At 41.5% G+C, this 22,234-nt stretch overlaps 1 protein-coding gene across 1 annotated transcript in view; it reads right to left on the bottom strand.

Moving 5' to 3' along the window:
* Nucleotides 1-22,234, bottom strand: part of UNC13B (unc-13 homolog B (C. elegans)) — a gene marked incomplete at its 3' end in the record, with an annotated part of 78,794 nt that overhangs the window by 39,838 nt on the left and 16,722 nt on the right. Inside the window, exons 4-9 of the mRNA XM_008944419.1 lie at nucleotides 20,323-20,401; nucleotides 19,561-19,566; nucleotides 18,568-18,642; nucleotides 17,860-18,079; nucleotides 9,065-9,292; nucleotides 8,611-8,752 (exon numbers count right to left, since the gene is read on the bottom strand). Of these exons, the coding sequence (XP_008942667.1) occupies nucleotides 8,611-8,752; nucleotides 9,065-9,292; nucleotides 17,860-18,079; nucleotides 18,568-18,642; nucleotides 19,561-19,566; nucleotides 20,323-20,401 (750 nt within the window). The remainder of the gene's footprint in view (nucleotides 1-8,610; nucleotides 8,753-9,064; nucleotides 9,293-17,859; nucleotides 18,080-18,567; nucleotides 18,643-19,560; nucleotides 19,567-20,322; nucleotides 20,402-22,234) is intronic.

Below are 22,234 nucleotides of genomic sequence, written 5' to 3'. Positions count from 1 at the left end.
TAACAGCTCAGACTGATACTTTGTGCTCTGGACAGATGAGTAAAGACATTTCCATTAAAAAACGCAGTTTACTGTTTGCTGAACTGGCACTCTCCAGTTTAATGCAACAGCCAAATTTGCAGGCTCCCCCTCTTTTTAGGTGTTCAGATATCTTCTGGAGATCCAAACAGGCTCTTGGATGTCAGAAGTGGGTAGAAGAACCTTATTATAAGAGCGCTGCTCATTTACAGGGCATGCAATACAACAAAGCAATTTGAATGCTCATACGAGACCATGACAAGGGTGATTACTCACCATAACCACTACAAATGTCTGCCCTCAAGGAAATAAGACCTATGGAAACAGGCAACTTCTGCTGAAGGCCTGTTTTCCAGCCTTTTTAACAGTAACATGCTGCATCTGTTGCTAAGCAACAGGGAGAAGGAAGAAATGGGTCAGAAGAGATCCGCTAAGCCCGGTCAATAAGATGTGGCAGTGACTGGTACTTGCATACTCTCTACCAAGAAATCATTCGGCTCCTTTTGTCACCACTGTGATTCAGGACTGCTTAGCAGACGTCCATGCAACTCCTACTGATTTTTCCAGCACAGAGGAATAGCTGAGAATTATACAGAGAAAGTTAGAGACAATCCCATGCACCTCTGATCACGGGCAGAGAGCATCGCTGCTCCCTGCCTTTGCTGTGCAGCCAAAGCTGTATTTAGAATTTGGAAGAAAGAAGGTTCAGTGCTTTTTCAGTGCTCCTGCCTTTATTCTATCCTTCCTCCTCCTCTACTTTAAGGATGTCTTTCTTTAACAAAACCATGCAGCAAGCATTCAAAAGCAGGGAACACTTGAACTGCTGCTCTTTGTAGCTCAGGTTTATCTGAGTGCATTGCCACATCTACCAGCAACACAGCATAAGCAAGCAGAAGAAATGCTCTGCTCCTGACAGTGTACTCATGTACATCCTGGCAGTACCACAGAGACTCAGTGTTCAGCAGTGCATGGGTGCCTAAAAAACACCAAGTGGCACACAGTGCCATTTACAAAGAGCCAGCAGGTTAGATGTGGACTTCTTCAGACCTCACCTTCTGGCACACTGTTTGTTAGGACTACTTGGAACTTTCTTATCTACCAGTGGTCAGAAACTTGGTCTTTCCTTTAAGTAAACATTCACTGTTCAGACCTAAATCTACCTCAGTGGCCCCACATGCATCATCCGACACTCCTGGAGTGGCTGTCCCTCATCCTTCACTTTGGCTGCAGCAGCATAACTCACTGCTAAGTACTACAGGAAACTTTCCAGAGATACTGAAAGCTACTGAAGCTTCCATTTTACCCCATCATTCTCTGTTGTTTTAAGCGACTGTTCAATTCATATTTCCTTATGCTGCTCCCACACCAGAGAGTGAGTCTTATCACTTGCTCACAGCAGCTTAAATCCTTGGACTGGTAGCTTACCCATAAAACATTACCATGTAAAGTCTGCTGGAACCACAGTCCTTCCTTTCTGTGAAGCAAGATGGTTGTGTCAACACTAGTTCACCCTTCAGAGAGCACCCCAAAACAAAGCCATGAACATTGGGGGACTTGGGCTTGTTGACTGATAAAAGGCTTTCTAATATATGACAAATGGCTTCCAATTTGTGACAGCATAACTACTCCATAAGACTGTGGCTAACAAGCTCTGCTGCTAGGAACTTTCTCCTTGATTAATACAGGAGCTGGAACATCTCTAAAGATGCTTGCCCTGCTTCTTGCCACATTTTTGTGAAGCTTGATTTCACAGTGTGCACACATACATCTGTCCAGTATCCCCCAGTTGAGCTCCCACAGCTTCCCAAGAGGACGCAGAGAGAATAAAACACTCTGTGATGCCATTGCGAGGAAGAAACTACCAAATGCTTTCAGGCCCACTTCAGAATGCAAGAGACTGGAAACCAGGTTCTCTTTGTATATGGCTCAGAAATTGTCTCTTGCTTTTATATCTACACTGTCCTGATGCTTGCAGTGGTGTCATTTTCATAACGCACTCATTTTTACACTTCAAGCTACCAAATAAAGTAACATTTTCAAGAAACAGAACACTAAATCTTTAAGAAAAATTAAAATCAAATAAAGTGACTTTTTTTCCCTGAAGTTTTTCTGTCTGAAGCCAGTAGTTGCAGGAGCAGTGGAAGCAGTTGAGCCTGGTTCTGCTGACTTGCTTTCTATCCCACTCTGCACCTTCATCTCTCCTGCCATGTTCCCCTTCAGTGTGACCCAGCCCTGAGCCACCAGTTCCCCACTCACATCCCCTGCAGTATCGATACTCTGGCCTCTTCCCATGCCCAGCCAGAACTGGGCCGAGGGGAAGCACGCGAGCACACGAAGCTGTAGTTAATTCTGGTCTCCACACACAGTGGCAAGCCCACACACACACTAATTGGTATATTGGTGGCTAAACAGAACAGGCAACTGCTGAATTCACACTATAGTGCCTCCCACAATGAAGTTAGCAATTTGTATCCTTCTAATCTAGCTCCAGCTTCCACATAAAACTGTAGAAAGTGAATCTTAGTTCCAAGACCCTTGCCCGTTTGTAAAGGTTCCCCTAAACTGGCTCAGATGACATCAGCGGTGTGGCATGGAGTACCACATGTGCCTTGTCTCCTCCAAAAAGTAGAGACAAAGAAAAAGAAGTGTCTAAAAAATGACCAGAACACCATTTTTGGGCCAATGATTCCTACTTACGAAGCAAAAAACCAATGACATTTCTGCTATAATAATTTTGCTCATAATTTGCTGCTTGTACTAGCACCATTTGCAGGACTGTTACTTAACCTCCACAAGAATACTAAAGCTGAAGTCATAACCCTTGACAGTTTGTTAAAGTTCTGCCATGATAGACAGAAAGGTATACCTATAAAACCATGTGTCCAACAGCTCACAAAATTATCTTTACCACAGTAAAGATAAGTTTAAAGCATGAAGAGTGCCAAATTGAAAAGCTATAAACTTCTGGCACCATTAGCTTATGTTGGTGAACCTACACTCATGAAGACAGAGCCTGGTAAATAACTATATGGGTGAAGATTCATCTGTATCACTAATGCAGGGACATTTCTTCCCAATCACCTTCTCTTCTGAAGATAGGTGTCATCAAGACATTAGCTCTGCAGGACTCACCAAGCCCTAAGTTTCATTCCACTATTGCTGCAGTGGAGACCTTGACTGTGCATCTATGAAATTCCCCAATCCAGACCAGAGAGGTGGGATGCCAACATGAGCACTTCCCATGCCCATTAAGACACTTCCTTAAATTATGTTGTTTTTTTATATTTTCTGCCTGAAGAACCCTGAGTCCCTAAATTCATCCTGGATCCCACTATGCCTGGCAACTCCCAGAGCAGAAGATGGCCACTGCCTTGCAGAGCTGTCAGATAAAGGCAAAAAAAGCAATAAGGAGATGGCGCAGGAAAAAATCATGAAAGTGAAGGATCAGAGGAAGCCACAGTATTTTGCAGATTTAAAAGCAGGTCAGTTGAGTCCAGAATTAAGTAGTTTTGTTGTGTTTTGATATTAAAACAAAATTTATGGTTCCAAGAGTCTACTGAATATCTATACAGTCATGTTCTTTGAGCAGTTTCCCTTCTGCACCATGGCAGATGCAGCTGTCAAGCACAGTGTGTGAACTTCCTCAGTCCAGTGCAAGGAACATTTAAAGCAACGGCACAGAAAGACTTTAAGTGCAAAGCTGCTTGCAGAAATAGTGCATGAGAGTGCAGTAGGTAGGAAAATGCACAGGGGATATCAGCACGACTTTAGGACTTGTGATCATTTTAGAAGGAAAGTTTTGCGTCCAAGGAGCAAAGTTTATGAAAAAGCAAAGCTGTTTTCTAGCAAATTAGAAGGGAAGGATTAAGCTGTAGCAACCAGTAGAGGAAAGCCCAGTAAAGAGTTATAACAAAATACACAGAGGAAGCAGAAAAAAATTTGTCTATGCAAAATGATCTTGCTGAAAAAGCAGAAAGGTTTGGATGTAGCTCAAATGAAGTGTTTTGACATTGCAGGGTCCAGCTCACAGCTCTTTTGTAGCCAGCCTCAATAGGAAGGCAGAAAACTTCTCAGGACAGTTTTAATTTTTAAACAATGCCAAGTCTCCTCTATTAGGGAGAAAAAAAGGACAGTGGAGAAAAAAACCAAAGGCAAAATCAGAGTGGTAAGAGAACAAAGCTAAAATCCTTAGTAGTTCAGAAGTTAAGCATGACAGCACAATATGCCCCGAGATGCAGCTGTGGCCATCTTAAGAACAAAGAAATTAGTTTTCTATTCTTACCAGCATGAAGCTCTTTTCTTAGGGGAAAAAGTACAATCATTTTCCTGTTTCCCAATGATACAACACTGACTGACAAAAAAAATGGTGTAGCACTCTTAACTACCAAGAGCTGATAAAGTGATTCTGAGCATTACATCCTTAGCTACATGAACTCAGCTTTCCACCAGGCACTCACCACGAGGCATTAACTCCGCACTCAAATTTAAGTTTCACATTGGTAACTGAGCAAGGAAACAAAGTGGGGATTTATCAGAATGTCGGTTTCAGTACCTGCGGTAACTGGAGAATAAAGAAAGCAAGACAAACTGAGTGGTCCTTGCCACGCAGTGAAGGGAGTCTGAGGACAGTGATGTTTACAAACCTAGTGGTCTCAGAAGGGGGAGTTCCAAAGTACAGCTCTGGAACAGTTACATATAACCACAGAGATAACTGAAAGATGCTGAACTTGATACCAGGCTCAGCAGATGAAAGGAAAATTGCAGAACTAAACAGAAGCTTTTGGGTGACAACCCCGTGGTTAGCTATGCAATGGCACCATTCCCAAAGGATAAAGGGAAACGTGTATCATGTGGGGCTCTGCACAGCCTAGTGAAATACTGATTATTTGCTAGTGGGAGGCTCTGCACTTGTTTTTAACTCAGTTACTCTTCTCCAGTGAGAAAGAATAAATACATCTCTTGCAAACTCCTCAGTGACAATGTAGTTTGTTCCAGGCAATGATTTCACATCCACCACTCAAAGCTTCGGACACAGCCGTACTCAGGCCACACAACTTCAAGGTGATACAAAATGAACATGTAACTTTGTGACTAGGCCAAGAAAAACAGCAACGTCCTGTTTGAATCCAGTAACTTCTAGTGCTCAGTTACTATAAACTAAATGGTTCCTGAACAAAAGGTATTAAAAGCCTCCGAACAAGCCCAGCACTCTCCCTTTAAAAGAAAAATTGCCCTACGGTCAAGTTTATTCCCCTCAACGCTGTTTGATGTTGTAACCAATTCAGATGGATGCTCTGCTTCAGCCTTACAAAGTAACACTCCACAAAATTAGTATTTTCAACTGACAGTCTAAAACATGTCTAAATGGGGAATTAATACCTTGTTCTAATTGCACTGAATAGTGCAAAACTATATTCTTTCTAATATTGGTGGGCTGTTTCGTAAGCAAATGAGAGCTGCACTTACTTGTTATGAAAGCTTCTACGTTCCAACAAGTTTTGTGAAAAAATTACACTAGATGGAGGAGAAAAACCCTTACCAGCTGCCATCCCTGGAAAGTCTGCAACCACCTGGCTCTGAAGTACCAACTGGTTCAGATGACTTGGAACTGACTGCAGGCAGGACACACACTGCCTCCTGTCCAGACAGAGTTAAAGGCAAGGGAAAAGAGCTGAGGGCACAGAGGAGAGAAGTCCATGGCAAATGAAGGAGGCTAACTATAAGTCTGCTCATTGTAATTCTAGGAGAGGTATCAGGGATTACTGCAGACAGGGAATGGAATGTAAAGCCAAGGGAATCAGGGCTTCCTTAGCACATGTTCACGGAACAACATTTCTGTATTGCAGCAGCGACTGGAGTTTCCCATCAGGTTTCACCCTGTCAAGTATCACATATGCAGAGTCTCTGCATCAAGTCTGCAAAACCTGAAACTGAGCAAAAAGATCAACCCCTAGGATAGCATGGTTTGGACTGGAAAAGATCTTTAAGATCTTCTAGTTCCAAACTCCATGCCATGGGCAGAGACACCTTCCACTACACCTGGTTGCTCGAAGTCCGACCTGGCTTTGAACATCTTCAGGGAGGGGGCATTATATTTTCATAGGTCTTCAAAATCCCATGAAAGATACAAAAATCTCTGCATAACAACACATTTCCTAAAGGTAAGGATGTAAATGTACAAAGAGATAATTTTCAGAAAGAAACAGGACCTGCAAATCACTTGCTCAGACAACATGAATATGCTCCAAGGATTGGTCATTGATCTAAGCAGATGCCTACACTGGCAGAGGCGAGTAATGACCTAAATAGCACTTACAATGGAAACCCAGAGTGTTTTCAGCCTTGCCTTTTCTAAAATACAGTTCTAAATCTGGACTTCCAAATTGGGTCAAGTCTACCACACTTTTTTTCTAAAAATTTTTAGAAAAGGGACAAAGTAATATTTAAGAACAGGTATTTAAGTTAATATAGTTTTCCATCCATCACTGCAAAAACCCACAGAAAACCTATTTGAAATAGGCAACTGCAGTGTTAATGATTTTAAAATTTGTTTAAGATGCTTTTAATAAACTTAATATTGAGTCTGTAGAAAGAATTTTATCATTCAGCTGTACACAGTCAGCCTCAATTCATGCCATGGGTTACAAGAAGAATACTATGACTGATGCACTCAGTCATATATATGGCTCTGTATCTAACCTTTGAAAAGACACTGGAATTGTGATTGTGTAAAGTGCTGGGTACCTGATGAACACCAGCTACAAACAAGTCAGTCCACCAAGTCAAACAAAAATGGAACAGCAATTGCTGACACACATTAGTTACCCGACCTCTCTCTACCCACATACCTTATGCCTGTTGAAATTTTTTAAGTGTTTGGAATACCAAACTTTTGATATGCCTACTGAAAGGTAGGCTTTCAATAAATACCACCACACCTTTCTCTCACTATAACAAATTAACTTCATTCTAAGAAACAAACACACCTTCCAACTCTTTGCATGTGACTATCTCTTCTAAAAAAGCTTGACACGTAATGGGTATTTTTGGCCTCCATATGTTGATTTAAATTTCCATTTGATTATGGCATAGAAAATTTCAGAAATTTTAAGAGCTGTAAGCTAACAAAAGAGCCATAAATGCAAAATAGAAGATGGGTGTGTAAAGGACCAGTGCTACATACACTTGTAAATGACTCTCTCCTCATCCAGCATAAGCTGAGCTTTGACATCTACTAATGGAACAACACACTGATTCCAGAATGAATGCTCTCTTGCCATCGATCTGGACACAGTGCTCACTTCCTTCACCTCCTTCTGCTATGCCAAGGCAACTAGAACAGCCACCTAGACACAGCCAAAATGGAAAGCAGCATCCAGCTCTAACACCCAACGGCACATTATCTGCTGAATCACAGACATGGCGATAAAAATCTCAACAGTGGCACCGCTAGAACTGTGACATTTATCACGCTGCGCTATCTATCTTTAAACACAGTATTTGTTGAAGCTCCTAAAATTAGAAGGGAACACACTGCAAATACCATGGTAACTACTTGGCATGGTAAATCAAGGTCCTTAAGGCTCCCACACAGACTTACTGCTACTGTGACTAGAGTTACCCAAATGGCACCTAGGCATACTTACTACTTACCAAGCAATAATGTTACCTTGGATTAAACTAAGAATAAAGCCAAGGGCTTACTTGCCTAAAATAGCACCAAGATTCTTCTGACACTAATGAGCAACTCAAAACTACTTTAAAAATAATTTTGTACTGTACATTGTAAAGACAAAGCTGGGTTGATATTAGCCTGATTTTATGACACAAACAAATTTCATTTTGCAGGGATAGCTTCTCCCCCAAGCAGTTCAGGAAAAAACAGAGGAGAATTAAAAAAAAAAGAGAGAAGGTACATGGAAAGAGCTTACATATTAAAGGTTGAATGAGATCATCCAGAATATTTAGAAAACACTTGCTTGGTGGATTTAATGTCTCCAATTTGTTTTATAACATGCTGAATGATAAATTGAGGGTACTGTTTACTTATTCAATAAAAGCAGGATGGAATACCTTCTTCAGCTCTCTGAGAGTAGTTGATATTGAAACAATTGTGCCTCCAGTCTTTGACTTCAATTTAGACATGCATACATTGCTCATCTTGAAATAGGTAATTCCTCAAGTTATTCTTACACTGATTTTCCAGTGTGAGGGAATGAGGGGACTGGTAGTGTCACAGACAAGTGACAGGCAACTAACTACCTTTAACCTTTGTTGGCCAAACACCAGTAGCAGGTCACAGCAACAGGTCATTGGAAATTGCTTAGATTTTCCTTTAGCTTTCTATAGAGACATCAATATCAAATTGTTCACAGAGTAGGCAATCTATATACACACAAGACAGATGAGAAAACCAGGTGTGCACTATGTACGTTGTTAAAGACACCAGCCCTCCAGGTGCATGCACACAATAAAACCACCACACATTACAGGTGATGTGGAAATCCATACTGACAGAGAAGACACAGCTGTCAAAGCACAGATCTTACAAACACACAAAATGGAGCTGAAACTCCTTGAAACAGCACTTACAAGTAAAACTTCTCTTCCCATACAGGGTTCAGATTCCCAAAAATTGTTTTTGTCCTCTTCTTTGTTTTACCCACTTGAACAGTTACGTATGGATCGCTGGATCCAGTCTTGTCTTTGGCCTGCAGGCCCTGAGCACACACCACTGGAAGGAAATGAGAAGGGTTACCACCACCATGCAATAAGACAACAAGCTCACATACCATGTGAAACAGCGGCTCAGTATGGCCAGAGAAACAGAAATATCACTCATATGAGACTTTCTGAATGAGCCTCAGATCGTGGTGCACTAAAGTGTCTGGGGTAGGAGCATCTCCAACTGCTATCTGTACACTAAGCAGAAAGAGACACAGGTCAGAGAAGCCCTATCCTCTCTGTTCTCTCTAGCTTCACACCAGCTCTCTCTTACTTTACGCTCCTACACAAGGCCATGAGAACCCACACCTCTCTCACTCACCTGTGATCGTGATCTTTGCTGACCATTTTGAGGTGCCATCAAGCACACTCTGCTTCACCGTCTTCATCTGCTGAGCGTGTGTCATTTTGCTCTCACAGAACACATCTCTGATCAAGTCAAAGATCTCCGGCTTGTTCCGCTCCCGGATCTTCATGCGATCCTTCATGGCCATGATGAAATTCTGGGTTCGGTCTTCAGCTCCATGCTTCGAGCTCTTCTCTGCTGCTCCTGTGCACCAGAAAGTACACAATGCTCATCAGAAACAGAAAAACACAAGGTCATGTTTCATTGAATTTGGACAGCAGGATCAAAGGTACGAGTTACGCTCCACAGGATGGCTCTTGCTACTGACTTTTGCAGTCAGACAGCCCCCCATTTCAACATACACACAAGAGAATGCAGACCACTCAGAGCTAGGAAGGGATCTTGGGAGTGCCCAGACTCCTCTATAACCTGGGATCAGGTTGCTCTCCTGACTAGAGGATTGAGTTTAATACCCATGCAGCTGAAGAAGATCCAGAAATGAGGCTCTTACTTCAACAGCAGACATCAGCATGCCCTCTGCTTTCTTCATCTTGCTTTCAATAAATAAATCCTCGTTTGGCTAAGCGCTAAGAAGAGCACACAGGACCTCTATTACAAGTAATACCTCTCTGAGCTTCACTCAATGCTGCACCTCAGCGTGACAGAAGAACAAAAGTTCAGAGGGGTCAACACAGTTAGGATTTCCTACTGATATGTGCCTCAAGACTCCCCACTCAGCACAGAGTCACTGCACAAGCTATGCCCCAGTCTGTCTGGAACCACCTTGTTTGGATCAGGCATCAAGCTGGAGGCATCCAAAGTGTCTCTCTGGATCCCACTGTTTCATCAGTTTATAAGGAGATAACTCAAATAATCCTCTCTTAGAATCACATAGGCATAGTAACTGTAACAAATGCCTGTAAGGTAGCAAATCTAATAGTTGAAGACTTGGGCCATCATAAGCTAGCACAGTATCCAGAAGCTGGAAACACAAGAGCCAGACACAGGGTCTGCACTCCATCAGTATTCAACTCTATGTGGAAAACGAGAGGCCTCTGGTCACTCTTACAAAATTTAAAAGTTCGGATAATTATGGCATAAGAATGTTGCCACAATCAGCTACCCCCTACTCAAGTTTGATAGTCATGTTTGCTGTCAAAATTCAGCCACTGACTACTGTGTGACATGTGAGGCACATGTTAATGAAAGCACTGACAGGGCAGACAAACCCAGGTGTGAAATGAAAAGTAGGAACCCAGGACTGCACACAGTCTTTCTACACACAGTCTGCAGCAATTACAAATTACAGTCTTAAAACAGACTAAGTAAAAGTACAAAAGTCCTGTGAACACATTCAATCACAGTACTTCTGTTTAATTTAATATGCTTTTGTTTGTTTTTGTTCTCTGGGATAGTTTAATTAAAGCAAGCTTTGTCCTAGAAAAAATGACCTTCATCCAGGTGTTCATCAAATATTAAATTACCTTAAAAATATGCATTAAAGCAGGTGCAAGTGTGTGCAAAGGGAGCCATCAATTACAAAGATACATAAAACTGTTTTCTTCTGGAAGAAGTGGGCAAATATGATGTCTGGAGCATCTTTAACATAAGACACTACGGTTTTGCATATGAAAAAGTTTCAGCAGGTAGGGACTAAATATGAATAAAGTTCTATGAGTGCAGACATACACATGATCCCCAGAAGTACAGCCCAAGAGACAACCTTGTTAGTAGGTTTGACAGGGTGCCCAGTAACTAATGCTGCCTCAAGACATCAATTTCTAAAGCCTTCAGTCCAACACCTTTCATCGTTACTAAATTCACTTCAATAAAAAAACAAAACTCAATTATAACTTCCACCATCCAAAACAAAAAATAAAAACACAGTTTGGAACAGACTGTGACCGCTTAAGTTTGAGAAGTTCATGAAGGACATTGCATACCAAGGCATGTTATTAAAGACCTGGGAGTAAAACAAGCCATAACTTTGCATTACCTGATTATTTTTTTTCATTTTATTTGCTACAGGCTTGATGTTCAGTATTTAATTTAGTACAATAAAATGTATCTGCCCCAGAGTTTCCTATTGTTGGCTTAAGATGAAATGAAATCAAAATACTGGAATTAATTAGGCAGTCCCTGCTGTCCCTACTCACCAGTGATGAACACTACCACCACCCAAAGTGATGTCTTATATCAGGCAATCATCCAGCTGCACATCCAACATTTATTAAATGAATATAAAACCAAAATGATACCTGGGGCTATACTTTGAACTTCAGATAAAAAGTGCTATTCAGCTGTAACATAACTAGGTCTTCTGGCAGTGGAGGTGGACTATATGCAGTACATGAAGAGCTACAGAAAGTTATTGGGAAATGGGAAAAAGCCAAACCAATTTGCCTTTCCTAGCTGGAATTCTGAAATCGGTCATGATCCAGAGAAACCAACTCTGCCCTGTCCTTTCTGACTTCAAGGAAACTGAGAACAAAATTAAAACATGGAAAGTTTATGTTGTGCATGAGTGGAGTGTTCTTTTTCAGAACTATTTTCCAAATAAATTACTGGCCAGGCAGCTTACAAATATAAATATTTCACCATTTATCTCTGAGGTGGGACAAGAGGCATCACAGTTTTGGGGTGGCATGGTTTGCATCATTGCCTTAATGCAAGAACTCCAGGAGCATCAAATGATGCTTTAGAATACAAACTTGAACAAATGGAGGAATTTTATTTAAAAACATGTTTAACATCCCCACCATCTCCAGAGACCTTGCATAGAGCATTTACCCCTCTGGAACACTAGCAACCCCAGCTGCCTGGGGCATCCTGAGTTGCAGGATGTTAAGTCACTTCTAAGGCTTGCTTGCCTCTGTCTTCTGACTTTCAGAGGAAATTCCCCACTGCCCTCCATGCTGCTCCCCAACTCTGCCCAGGTAAGAAGGCTCCATTATGCCCTCCCTGGGAAAGGTGTGTCTCTCTCTCTGCAGAGGCTGCACCTGAACTGCAGTCCAAAAGCCTGAACCAGACAGACATCCTATTGAATTATATAGACTAATAGAGAACAGGCAAACCCTCTGTCTCAACACCACATTCTTTCTTAATACCTGCTTGTTGGTACAAAACTACCAGATTTCCCAAGACAAACACTGGGGAACTAATTGCCTATGATGTATGTGAACTAAACCCAAAGCATGTCACTACACTGGATGACAAAGTGCTTTTCCTGCTGTTAGATCGTATTTATTCAGCTGAAAAAAAAGTTTGGCCAGTGGATCAGCTTTCCAGTAGTCTTGTAAATGGCAATAGAAAGGCAATGGAATATATAAGTACCGTGTACAATAGCATACAAATGGTACTGGGCTTTCCTTCTCTCTTCCTCTCTAAGACTGAATTATGAGTCAATTTATGACTGGAAACAGAAAGCATATATGTCTATATTGTGAACTGTATTGATACAATTATTAGTAAACCACCAGTGCCGTTATCTTATGCTTTAACAGTAAAAAGTCAAGAAAGCAACACTGGCAGGATAGAAGACAGCTGTTCAGTAGGTGGGTAATGCTTAGAAATTATATATTCCTGAAACTTAAAATACATACTCAAGTTTCAAATAAAGGTATCCCTCCTCCTTCTGTGCAAGTATTTTCCTACATAGGATTCTGGGAGCAAGCAAGTGTTCCACCACCACGGTGTCTAATCATCATTCGACCCAGCAGCAGCCAGGATGATTACCACAAGAATGACTTAACTGATCTCACTAACAGTCCGTTCACTTAGCCAGTCTCCCAACTGCAGTCTCTGAATTCAGAGTGCCACCCACTCAAGTTTCTCCTCCAAAAAGCAACAAATACACCTGACATCCAGCCCTCTGTCAAAAAGCACTGAACAGCTGCAGAGGTGAACCAAGACAACAAGAGCCAAAACAGCAGCAAAAGCAGGGCATTCAGTAACATAGCCCAAATAGTTCATGTGAAGGTTTGTTGTTCTAGCACATCATAAAGAAACACTAATAAAGATACACAGCTAATCACACTCACCACACAGAGTTCATGTTCAACAGCAGTTTGAAGCTTGATATCTTATTTCCACATTTTCAAGATCTCTAGAAGACCAGATTTTGATATCCCAGAGCAATATTTTTCTCTCAGCTGTAACTGTAACCTACCAAGGACATCCACCCTGAGCCTTGTTCCTCCTTTGATACCAGCATCGCCCAACCCATTGTATTTTAGTTACTACTACACCAGTGCTCAGGGCAAGAGATAAAAGCTCTCTTCTTCCAAAAGCTTTGCACACTGCAGGGATTTTAAAGAACATCCCTCCATCCACTTGCAGCCAAGTAAGAAAGGAAGTGTACACATGTAATGGAGATTTCAACTGTTTCCAAGAATAGCAGAAGGCTAAAAACAGAGCATTGAGCATCTTCCCTTCAGCAAGTATCTATGAGTTTATGATAAAAAGCTAAGTGCCCTATCATCAGAATAATATCTTCTAAGTACCTACAATAGAGAAACACCTCCAGAGAAACAACCTGGTGCCAACAGAGCCATAAACCAGATGGCTGTAGCACAATGCCATAACTGGTTCCAGTGTACTGCACTTCAGACATTGCCAATAGATGGACCACCCCTGCTCCGAAATCCACATAATGGATCTTGATTGAAATTGCAACAAAGCACTGCTGAATTTGGGTATTTCACCACTGCAGTACCTCACACCTGTTGACTTTATCAGATACTCAGTTTCTTAAAAATGTAACTGGTAAGAAGAACACCTTCAGAAGAAATAACCAGACTTAACTCTAACAGACTAGGGGAAAGAGATCCTTTCCTTTCATCCAGAGTGGCACCCAAGGGTAGAATATGGATAAATAGGACTGACTGTAAGGAATAAACCTTCAGGTTTCAACCCGAAATTTCAAGGCTTAGACAATGTAACTGTATTTGCGACCAGTCTGAAAATTCATTTCAATCCAATGGAACACTTTTGGGAAGACTTACACAGACTGAAATGAAGATATATCCTAAGGCATCATGGTATAATCAATAGAATTGTATTTGTTGCCAGCCTGAAAAGTCATTATACTCCAATGTAACATTTCTGTGAAAGCCTTAAATCGACCTAAGTGAAGTTATGCTCTGAGAACTTTTTTTTTTTTTTTTTTTTTTTTTTTTAACCAACAGCAGCAATAAAGCTTCTGTTAGGAAAAAAACCCTCAGTATACAAGAAAGTTCAGTCTTGAATTCAGTGGACCTCTAACTTGCTGACTGCCTCCCAGAAACCCTGTTTCTCACTCCTCAAGCACAGCTTATATTCTTCAAACATATATAAAAATTGCTTTTTTCCTTTTCTTTTGGCCTGGTGAGTTCCAGTTAGAAAGATTTTGCCTGAACATACCAAAGCAAAGACGACACTTGCCTGAAAAAGCCTTCTAATGGATTTCTAGTATCAATAACATTTGTTTTCCCAACAGAGCAGGACCTCCACATATTGGCCTCACCACATTCTTAACCTCCCAGAAATACCTTTCCTCTGCCTTCTGTCTTTTAATTGCACAACTGCCATCTTCAATCTCCTTCACGTCTTTCCCCCAGAAAAGGATACCCACCACACAGACTGGGGATCCCCACAGACCCTCGTCAGTCTCTGTATCTGCCCTGTTCTGATGCTGGGCATCTCTCAAATGACTCCACGTTTTCGTTGGTTTGTGTTTTACCATTCTACACGCTTCACAAGTTTTGGCCTAGTGTACCCTTGGTTGTTTCCCCTTTGTTTCCTTAACTCTGCATGCTGAAGTAACTTGTGCTTACATTTTGAAAGGAAATGGGCAAAGCAAACATCTGCAATCACATGAGTAAAATAAGTTCTTTTCTAGTGCTTTGCCTTATACAAGAAGGAGAGTTGTTTCTAGTTGTTAATTCTACTCTGCTCCATGGAAAAGCACAGACTATTGCCACCATCACATCCCACAGCCCATTACATAAGCTTATTTAATTCTAACCAGAGACTAGAAAACCTGCTCCACAGTTACTCTTCAGAGGGTCTTCCACAGACATCCTGTTCTCATTAATGAAGCTCTCTTCTACTTCCACCTCTAACTTTCTTGCAGCAAATTTATTGTGTTTTTTCTTTTGTAAACAGTAAGTTTAAACAGCCCATCTTCCTTCCTGCTGCTTACTTCTCTCTTCTTCAACACAGATCAGGCATAAATAGGTTCAAAGAAAGGTTGAGACAATTCACAGATCCATCACTGCCAGCTATTAAACATGGCATCTACTGCTCACAAAGGCTTAAAAGCCACTGACAGCTGTAAGACAGAGCCAGACAACTCTACATGGACATCTTACACCTCTGCCTTGGGCTTCACAATATTCTTTAGAAACTTTCTACTGGGACAGACCTAGTATGGCTATCTTTACTTTTTTTGAAACAGCATCTTTCCTGTCCTCCTCTTGTCCCACATTGCCAAGCTTGTCATTTGAAAGATCAACAAACTCAGACCATCCTCTCTTGAGACATTCTCTTGATTTTCCCATTACTACTGAACTCTCTCCAGTACCAATCCCAGCCTTCATCCCTCCTTCAACACAGACAGTCACAGCTGTCCTCTGCAGGAATATGTTTCATCTGTTATTAGCTACTTCTTAAATTTAGTTTTGCTTCTGTTGTTTCTGTTCTCATTACCTGTGCTCTGTACAGCAGCTTTGTGCCTCTTTCCTCACTATTGCTGGTGTAAACCTAATTTTCCTCTGCTCTCTGTAATATTTTCCCCATGCTGAGATACCACAACTTCATTGCAACATTACAACATCATAGGCATGTATCTGAATAAATCCCAGATGTGCATATGAACAGTGTTTTATCTCTCAATGCCAAAAATCAAGAGCTAGCACAGGGTTCTGGTCAATTCCAGAAACAAAGTTATCCTCAGTCTAACTGACCCTCTATCTCAGTTTGTGTCAAAAAAAAAAACCTCAGTTATGACTTAACTATACTCTTCTGAACCAAATGCAAAAGAGCAGCTCTTTGCTTAGACTCAAAAAGGTCACAACAAAGCCAAAGTGTTAATTATGCAATTGTGCAAATACTCTAAACTGTAAAGATCACCTTGCAGCCCTCAAAGACAAATCCAAAAATGCTAAGCAACTGAAGAACAGAGACTTTTCACCAGTACCAGATGTCTTCCAGGCAGGATTCTTGCTGGTGGACAGGGGACCCGCTGGACAGCCCTACCCTCTGCTCTAGCTATCTTCTCATGCTCCCTGGCAAGCCTGAAGCAGCAGCTGCACCTTAAGATCCTAACAGCAGGTCCTGGGTTACACTGCAGTGAGTGTAGCCAAGCTCTGGCTAGTCAAGTGGTGACACCGCTGTCACAAAGTCCCTTTGGCTTTTCACGATGGCTTCCCCTTACTTGACAAATAAGCCTTTGCAAAGAGCCCCAGCCCTAATTACAACTGATTCAAAACTCCACACACCTCAAAAATACAAGCATAAACATCCATTTGGGCTGTTAAGATAAGCCATAAGAAAAAACAAGTGACCTATGATTCACTGGTATCCCTTGCTGGATCACACAGCCTGGCTTTCCCAAACAACTAGAGCCTGAGAGAGATAGAAGCTTTGACTCTTTATACTCCTATAGTCATTGACATGGATTTGTAGTAAGTCTGTTTATACCTCACAAACTTTTCTGATTCCTTATTTTAAAGTCCACCACGCTGCAAGGCCACGAAAATCAAGAGTGAACAGAAACTGCCCCACTTTCCTACTCAAGATTTAACACATATGGGAGAAATTCCTGTTCCTTTTAGACTAAGCTACTTTGTTCTCAAGGAGAAACATAAATGAGACCAAATTAAGAAATTATTTCACAAACATGAAATCAACCAGCCCAAGATAGATGCCTAAAATAACAGTTTTTCTCTCTTCTTTTTTCTTTAGTCAGATTTCTTCTAAACTTCTCCATTGTTTGTGTATGCTGGAGTCATAGGAGCTCTTGTGTTTGTCATTTATTCTGTAAAGTCACAGCTCTTTGAAGAGCTCTTATTTGAAAAGAGGGCTTAGTTTTTCAACACTGCAGAAAAATCAACAAAGTATACTGAAATGCTAGTAGGAAGATGAAATACTGTCCTTACACCCAAACAACACCTTCCTGTATGACCCACTATCTCTGCTGACTCAGCCCAAGGTCTCTAAAGTAATTCAGCCATGACCCTACTGTGAAAATGACAAAATGCCTTGCCAACCTGAACCTGGTAATACAGAACACGAGCTAAGTTCAGAGAGCTAAGTTCCTGCTTAGGCAGGAGCCCAGCACTGTTCTGCAGACCTCAAATCAGTGTAATGTGATGATGGTTGAAACAAGGAACCTAACTGGGACACTGGGGCATGATGGACAGAACAAAAGTCAGAATGCCCAGCCTAGTACCTTATTCACCCAGTCCACTGCTTCTGAGCTCCTGAGCTTAGACAGAGCCTAAACATCTTACACAAGTTAAAACAAAAGAACAAATAGATGTGTAAGAGTCAAGAATTAAACCTTATTTTAAAGCACATCAAGCACAATGTTGTGAAGAAGTTATTCTACATCAGTGCAGTTGTCTGTGTTGACAGCATAACAGAAGCAGGTTTAGCCCCATGTTACCTTCTCAGAAAACACAATTATTTTAATAAACGCAGCTTCACTGATGACTGAGGTATCACCTATACATTTAGGAAAGCTCTGGTACCGCTTCTGGAACATCTGTGCTCCACTGGGCACTACTCACTCTGCAAGCAGTCAGCATTGAGCAAGTCTTGGCACTTCTCATGGCACTTGACTCCACATTCACCGCAGCGCATTCCCTGCCGTGCAATACCCCACAGCAGCCCCTCACACTCGTAGCAGTAGGTAGGAGTTGTGGCTGTCCACACTTCAAAGTTGTGTGGGGTTGTACAAGAGATGGGGTAAATTAAGGCTTGCAAGGTCTTCTTATAGACATGAGATTTCTGAAAGGCAAGAGCACAGACACCAGCATTCAGGAAGGTGAGTTTTTGCTGGTTAACATGTGAGTTGCAAGGGAAAAAGACGTGAGCAGTGCAGTGAATCTACACATTTGAGGCAGCCAGATAGATCAAACTGCTACAAGCAGTAGCAGAGGACACCCTTCCAAAAAAGTTTATCCAGGCATGTAAAAATGTGGCGGAGATTGAAGAAAAGAATTTAGGCTTGTGGATGAGGAATATCATACATAAGCCAAGTTTCACATGCTGTGCCCCAGAGCAGATAGCACAGAAGGAAATGGTAAAATTACATTTTTCAGGATTATACTGAATTTTCTTTTTCCGACATGTTTGCTTTCTTTAAACGAATGATACAAGAAGCTTTGCATCTATATTTTTAGGCATCTGTGAAGCTGGCTCTGCACCCCAGAGAGCCAAATTCCCTTAATTTGCTTACTAAAAGGTAACAGGAGCCAAGCAACCCTCCCACTTACCAGCTCTTCATCTTTGAGAGATGTTCTAGTGGCCATTGCTGAGGTAATTCCGGCTTTCCGGGACTGAACCAGTGACTAAGAAGAAAGAAAGTCTGTTATTCACCACCAATATTTAGAAATGCCCTGGCACTACATGCCTGGAGATGTGACCAAAGGGACTATGTCACGCCAGAAACCAAACCAGTAGTCTATTGCATTGAAGTTGTTGTTTTACATGATAGCTCACATCTCAGAAGAGTTAAATGCATACTCTGAAAGATCTCCAACTCAGCCACACTCTGGTAAATTTTTATTTGTTTCTCTGGTAAGAACTGTCAACAAAACCTGGATTCACATCTCCACATCTACATTCTGGTAGCAATGGTAACTTTGCTATTGCCCAAGGTCACTATATGGGACTCACTCTTCTAGATCTAATTTCATTCATATCCAAAAGCAGATTACTCCATCAGCTTTACAACATATACAACATCCCTAAAGGTGACAGTGAAAGGGTTACAAATAAAGAGGCTAAAAAAAGAACAGAGTGGGTTGGGAGCACAGGTTTGAATGTGCTGGTGTATCACATTCACCAGCCATCACTGAACACAATGAACATCATTCTTCCCTCCAAACTGCCTCTTTTGCATCATGCCAACATTAAATTCTGCAGTCTTGGACAGCACTGGCAAGTGCTTGTGCAGCACCTTACACTGGCTTACAAAGGATTTCTTCAGCACGTCACTCAAGATAGATGAAGGCAGAGGAAGAAACTAAAGCTAGTAACATCTGTTTTGAAATCACCAAACCCTATCTGAAACCCCTATTTACACTTTATGCTCTTTGAAGAGAAGAAGTTCATTTCATCAGTGATGGAGCAGGACAGAGTGCTGGATATGCATGCACTGCAATGCTGAAGGCTCAAAATAAAAAGCAAAAAAAGGGAGGGAGAATAAGGTGAAATAATTTTTGTTTCTGGTGAAGACTGGGTGGATAATCTTTATCTCCACTTACCATGGCCTGTGGAGAGAGAGAATGAAAGCATTCAAAGGAAGTAACACAGGTTAATGCCATTTTTGCAAAGATTTAAGATACTGCAGTTATAAAGACACATAGCAAGCTCCCCATGCATAAGATGTCAGAGAGAACTGCATGCATCTTTTCACATAAATTACAGGATATGAAAACTTTGGTCTTTCAGCTGTTATAGCATTTCTCCCTAGTATGAGATTGCTACATGTACTGAACACAGTCAACAGAAAACCATTTGTCCCACAGAAGCCTTATTCCACCGTATCACACAAGCATATGAAACTTGTCCTCATTACTCGCTTGGTTCTTGTATTCTACTGGCAATATTGCACATTGCTTTAAAAATCCAAGCACATATGCTCGTTTATCTATCCTCTGAAATTCCAACCGTCTGGTAAGTTGCCAAACCTCACATGGACATTATAACTTTCCCTAAAGTATGTGATTTTTAGGAAAAGATTTAAAAATAATGCTGGCCTAAAAATAATCAAATATTCTGTGGAGAATAGAAAGGAAAAAAACACAAAAAAAAAATCTTAATTCTGCCAAATGAAGGAAACTGTCTATAAAACCATAGCTCATTTTCACTGAGATTTTTTTCCAAGCACAACTCCTAACCCTTTAGCATAAGAATTAATGTAACAAGACCAGAAACCTTGAAGAGACAATGAACACCACCATATATCAAAAAGTAAAACCACCTGCACTAATGGCTGTGTGACAGAAGAAAAACAGATCTCTTACCAGATCACTGACAAGTGGAATTGGCTTTTTTTTGCGTAGATCAGGCATGCTATCAATGCCATAGAGACCACCTGCAGGCCTGGAAATTCAGGAGGGGGAAAAAAAATTAAAAATTTAGTCAGTAGTGACAGACAGTATAGAGATGACCAAAACACTCCCTTAAAATATGGGTCTCCTTGCTAATATCACAGTCAATCAGAACAGGAAGAATCAGTACACTGCAAATTCAACTTAATCATAAACCAAGTTGTTAACATGCTGTAAAAAGTCGATTTCCCATTCTCAGTTCTGAGCTCAGAGCAGGCTGGGCACGTCCTTGCAGAACACCTAGTGTTTCAGAGTCACTGCTGCCAGCAGGGTGAGTGAAGGCATCCTTATCCCCACCACTTCTGTAGGGCACAGATTTGTCAGAAGTACCCAATGGCAGCACCAGAGCTCCACGGCAGTAATTCACATATGGACACAGCTTAGTCTGCAGCAACTGAGCCACACACCCTCTGCTTTCAGAATTACCTTTTGTTCCTCAGGGAAGGCTTAGTTTATAGTTTACTATTGGCATTGAGCATCATGGCAGGAAAGACTGTGGAAACTTGAGAATATCCCAGCTCTGGTCTTTCTCCATCCCTTTTCTTTCTATTTAGTTATTTTAGCATTGGAGGGGTGAGAAAAGGGATGCTTTACTGGAGGAAGCAAAATCAGTCAGATTATACTTAAGAAGTTTTGAAGTTAATGCTAAAAACAATCAAGTGTTTATCTTCTTCATATGCAACAACTGAGACGTTCCTGCTTGGTGTCAGTGGTTGGAAGGGAGCATGTCAAAGCTGATCAGCCCAGAAGCAGGATGCTGCAACCCACCATCTGATTCTACACTACAATATATTTAATCCTGGCCCTCGAGGTCCACATAGTTATTACAAAAAACCTGACATCTGAGTAGAAAGATTAATTTTATTTCTATAAAAGGGACCACTTGTAGTGCTCAGCATTTTAAGCCACGTAAATCTCTACACAAAAGAGCTGCTGTTCACTGGTAAGACCACAACGATGTAAGCCTGTGTTTGACAAAGATCTGTTAATTCAGCTTAAAGGCCCCCAGAGTAAATCAACTGCATTCATCTGTAAGGCCTTAAGGTAATGCTTTTTGCTGATGCTGAACATGGAACACTCATTTCTCTGCTGTGGCATCCACGATCTTCATCCCAAACTGAAGAATAGACCTGCAAATGCGACTCTCTCCCTCCCTGTGAGGCAAACTCCACAGCCCTGCTCACTCAGTGTCTCACTCAGCTTCCCCATCTCCACACTGCTCTCATGCCTCGCTAAGAATAGGGCTCCTGAGGACTTTTTCTTGACTACAGAGATTATAAAGTAACTCCCTGCTTCTCTATCCTAAGGCATTTTTTCTCCCCCCATGTCATGGTGGCTTACACCTTTTTGCAGTTGTGTGATAAACTGGCTGGCACTTTTAACTTGCATACTTTGCTGATTTGGTACACCACACCCAGCTGAAATGCTTTAAGACATCACAGCTACAGGAGAGAGGAGTACAGGACAAACTGTTCTTGCGGCAGTAAGAGACGCCCCTTAACCTAGGAAACCAAATTGCCACTACAAATTTGCACACGCTGTGAGAAGTCAAGAGGCTGGTAAGCAACAAAAGGCAGCCTGCACCCCTCAGCAAGCAGGACCTACTCAAACCCCCTTTGAATACAGCCAAAAGTCAAAAAACATCCAGGGTGACCACACTATATTACAGCAGACCACGGTCTAGGGCAGACAGGAATGTCACGGCACAGCCTAGCACAAAGCTATTTCAAAGAGGGAAACAGTCTATAATACACGACAACATGCAGAGCTCTGTAATGGTGAAACTGACTCCTCTGACGGGGCGTAGGAGGGTGACATGTCCAAG

Source organism: Merops nubicus, unplaced genomic scaffold (genome assembly GCF_000691845.1).
Source record: "Merops nubicus isolate BGI_N331 unplaced genomic scaffold, ASM69184v1 scaffold19567, whole genome shotgun sequence".
NCBI classification, from domain to species: domain Eukaryota; kingdom Metazoa; phylum Chordata; class Aves; order Coraciiformes; family Meropidae; genus Merops; species Merops nubicus.
Note: the sequence above shows the minus strand (reverse complement) of the source record. Positions and strands in the feature narration are given on the sequence as shown.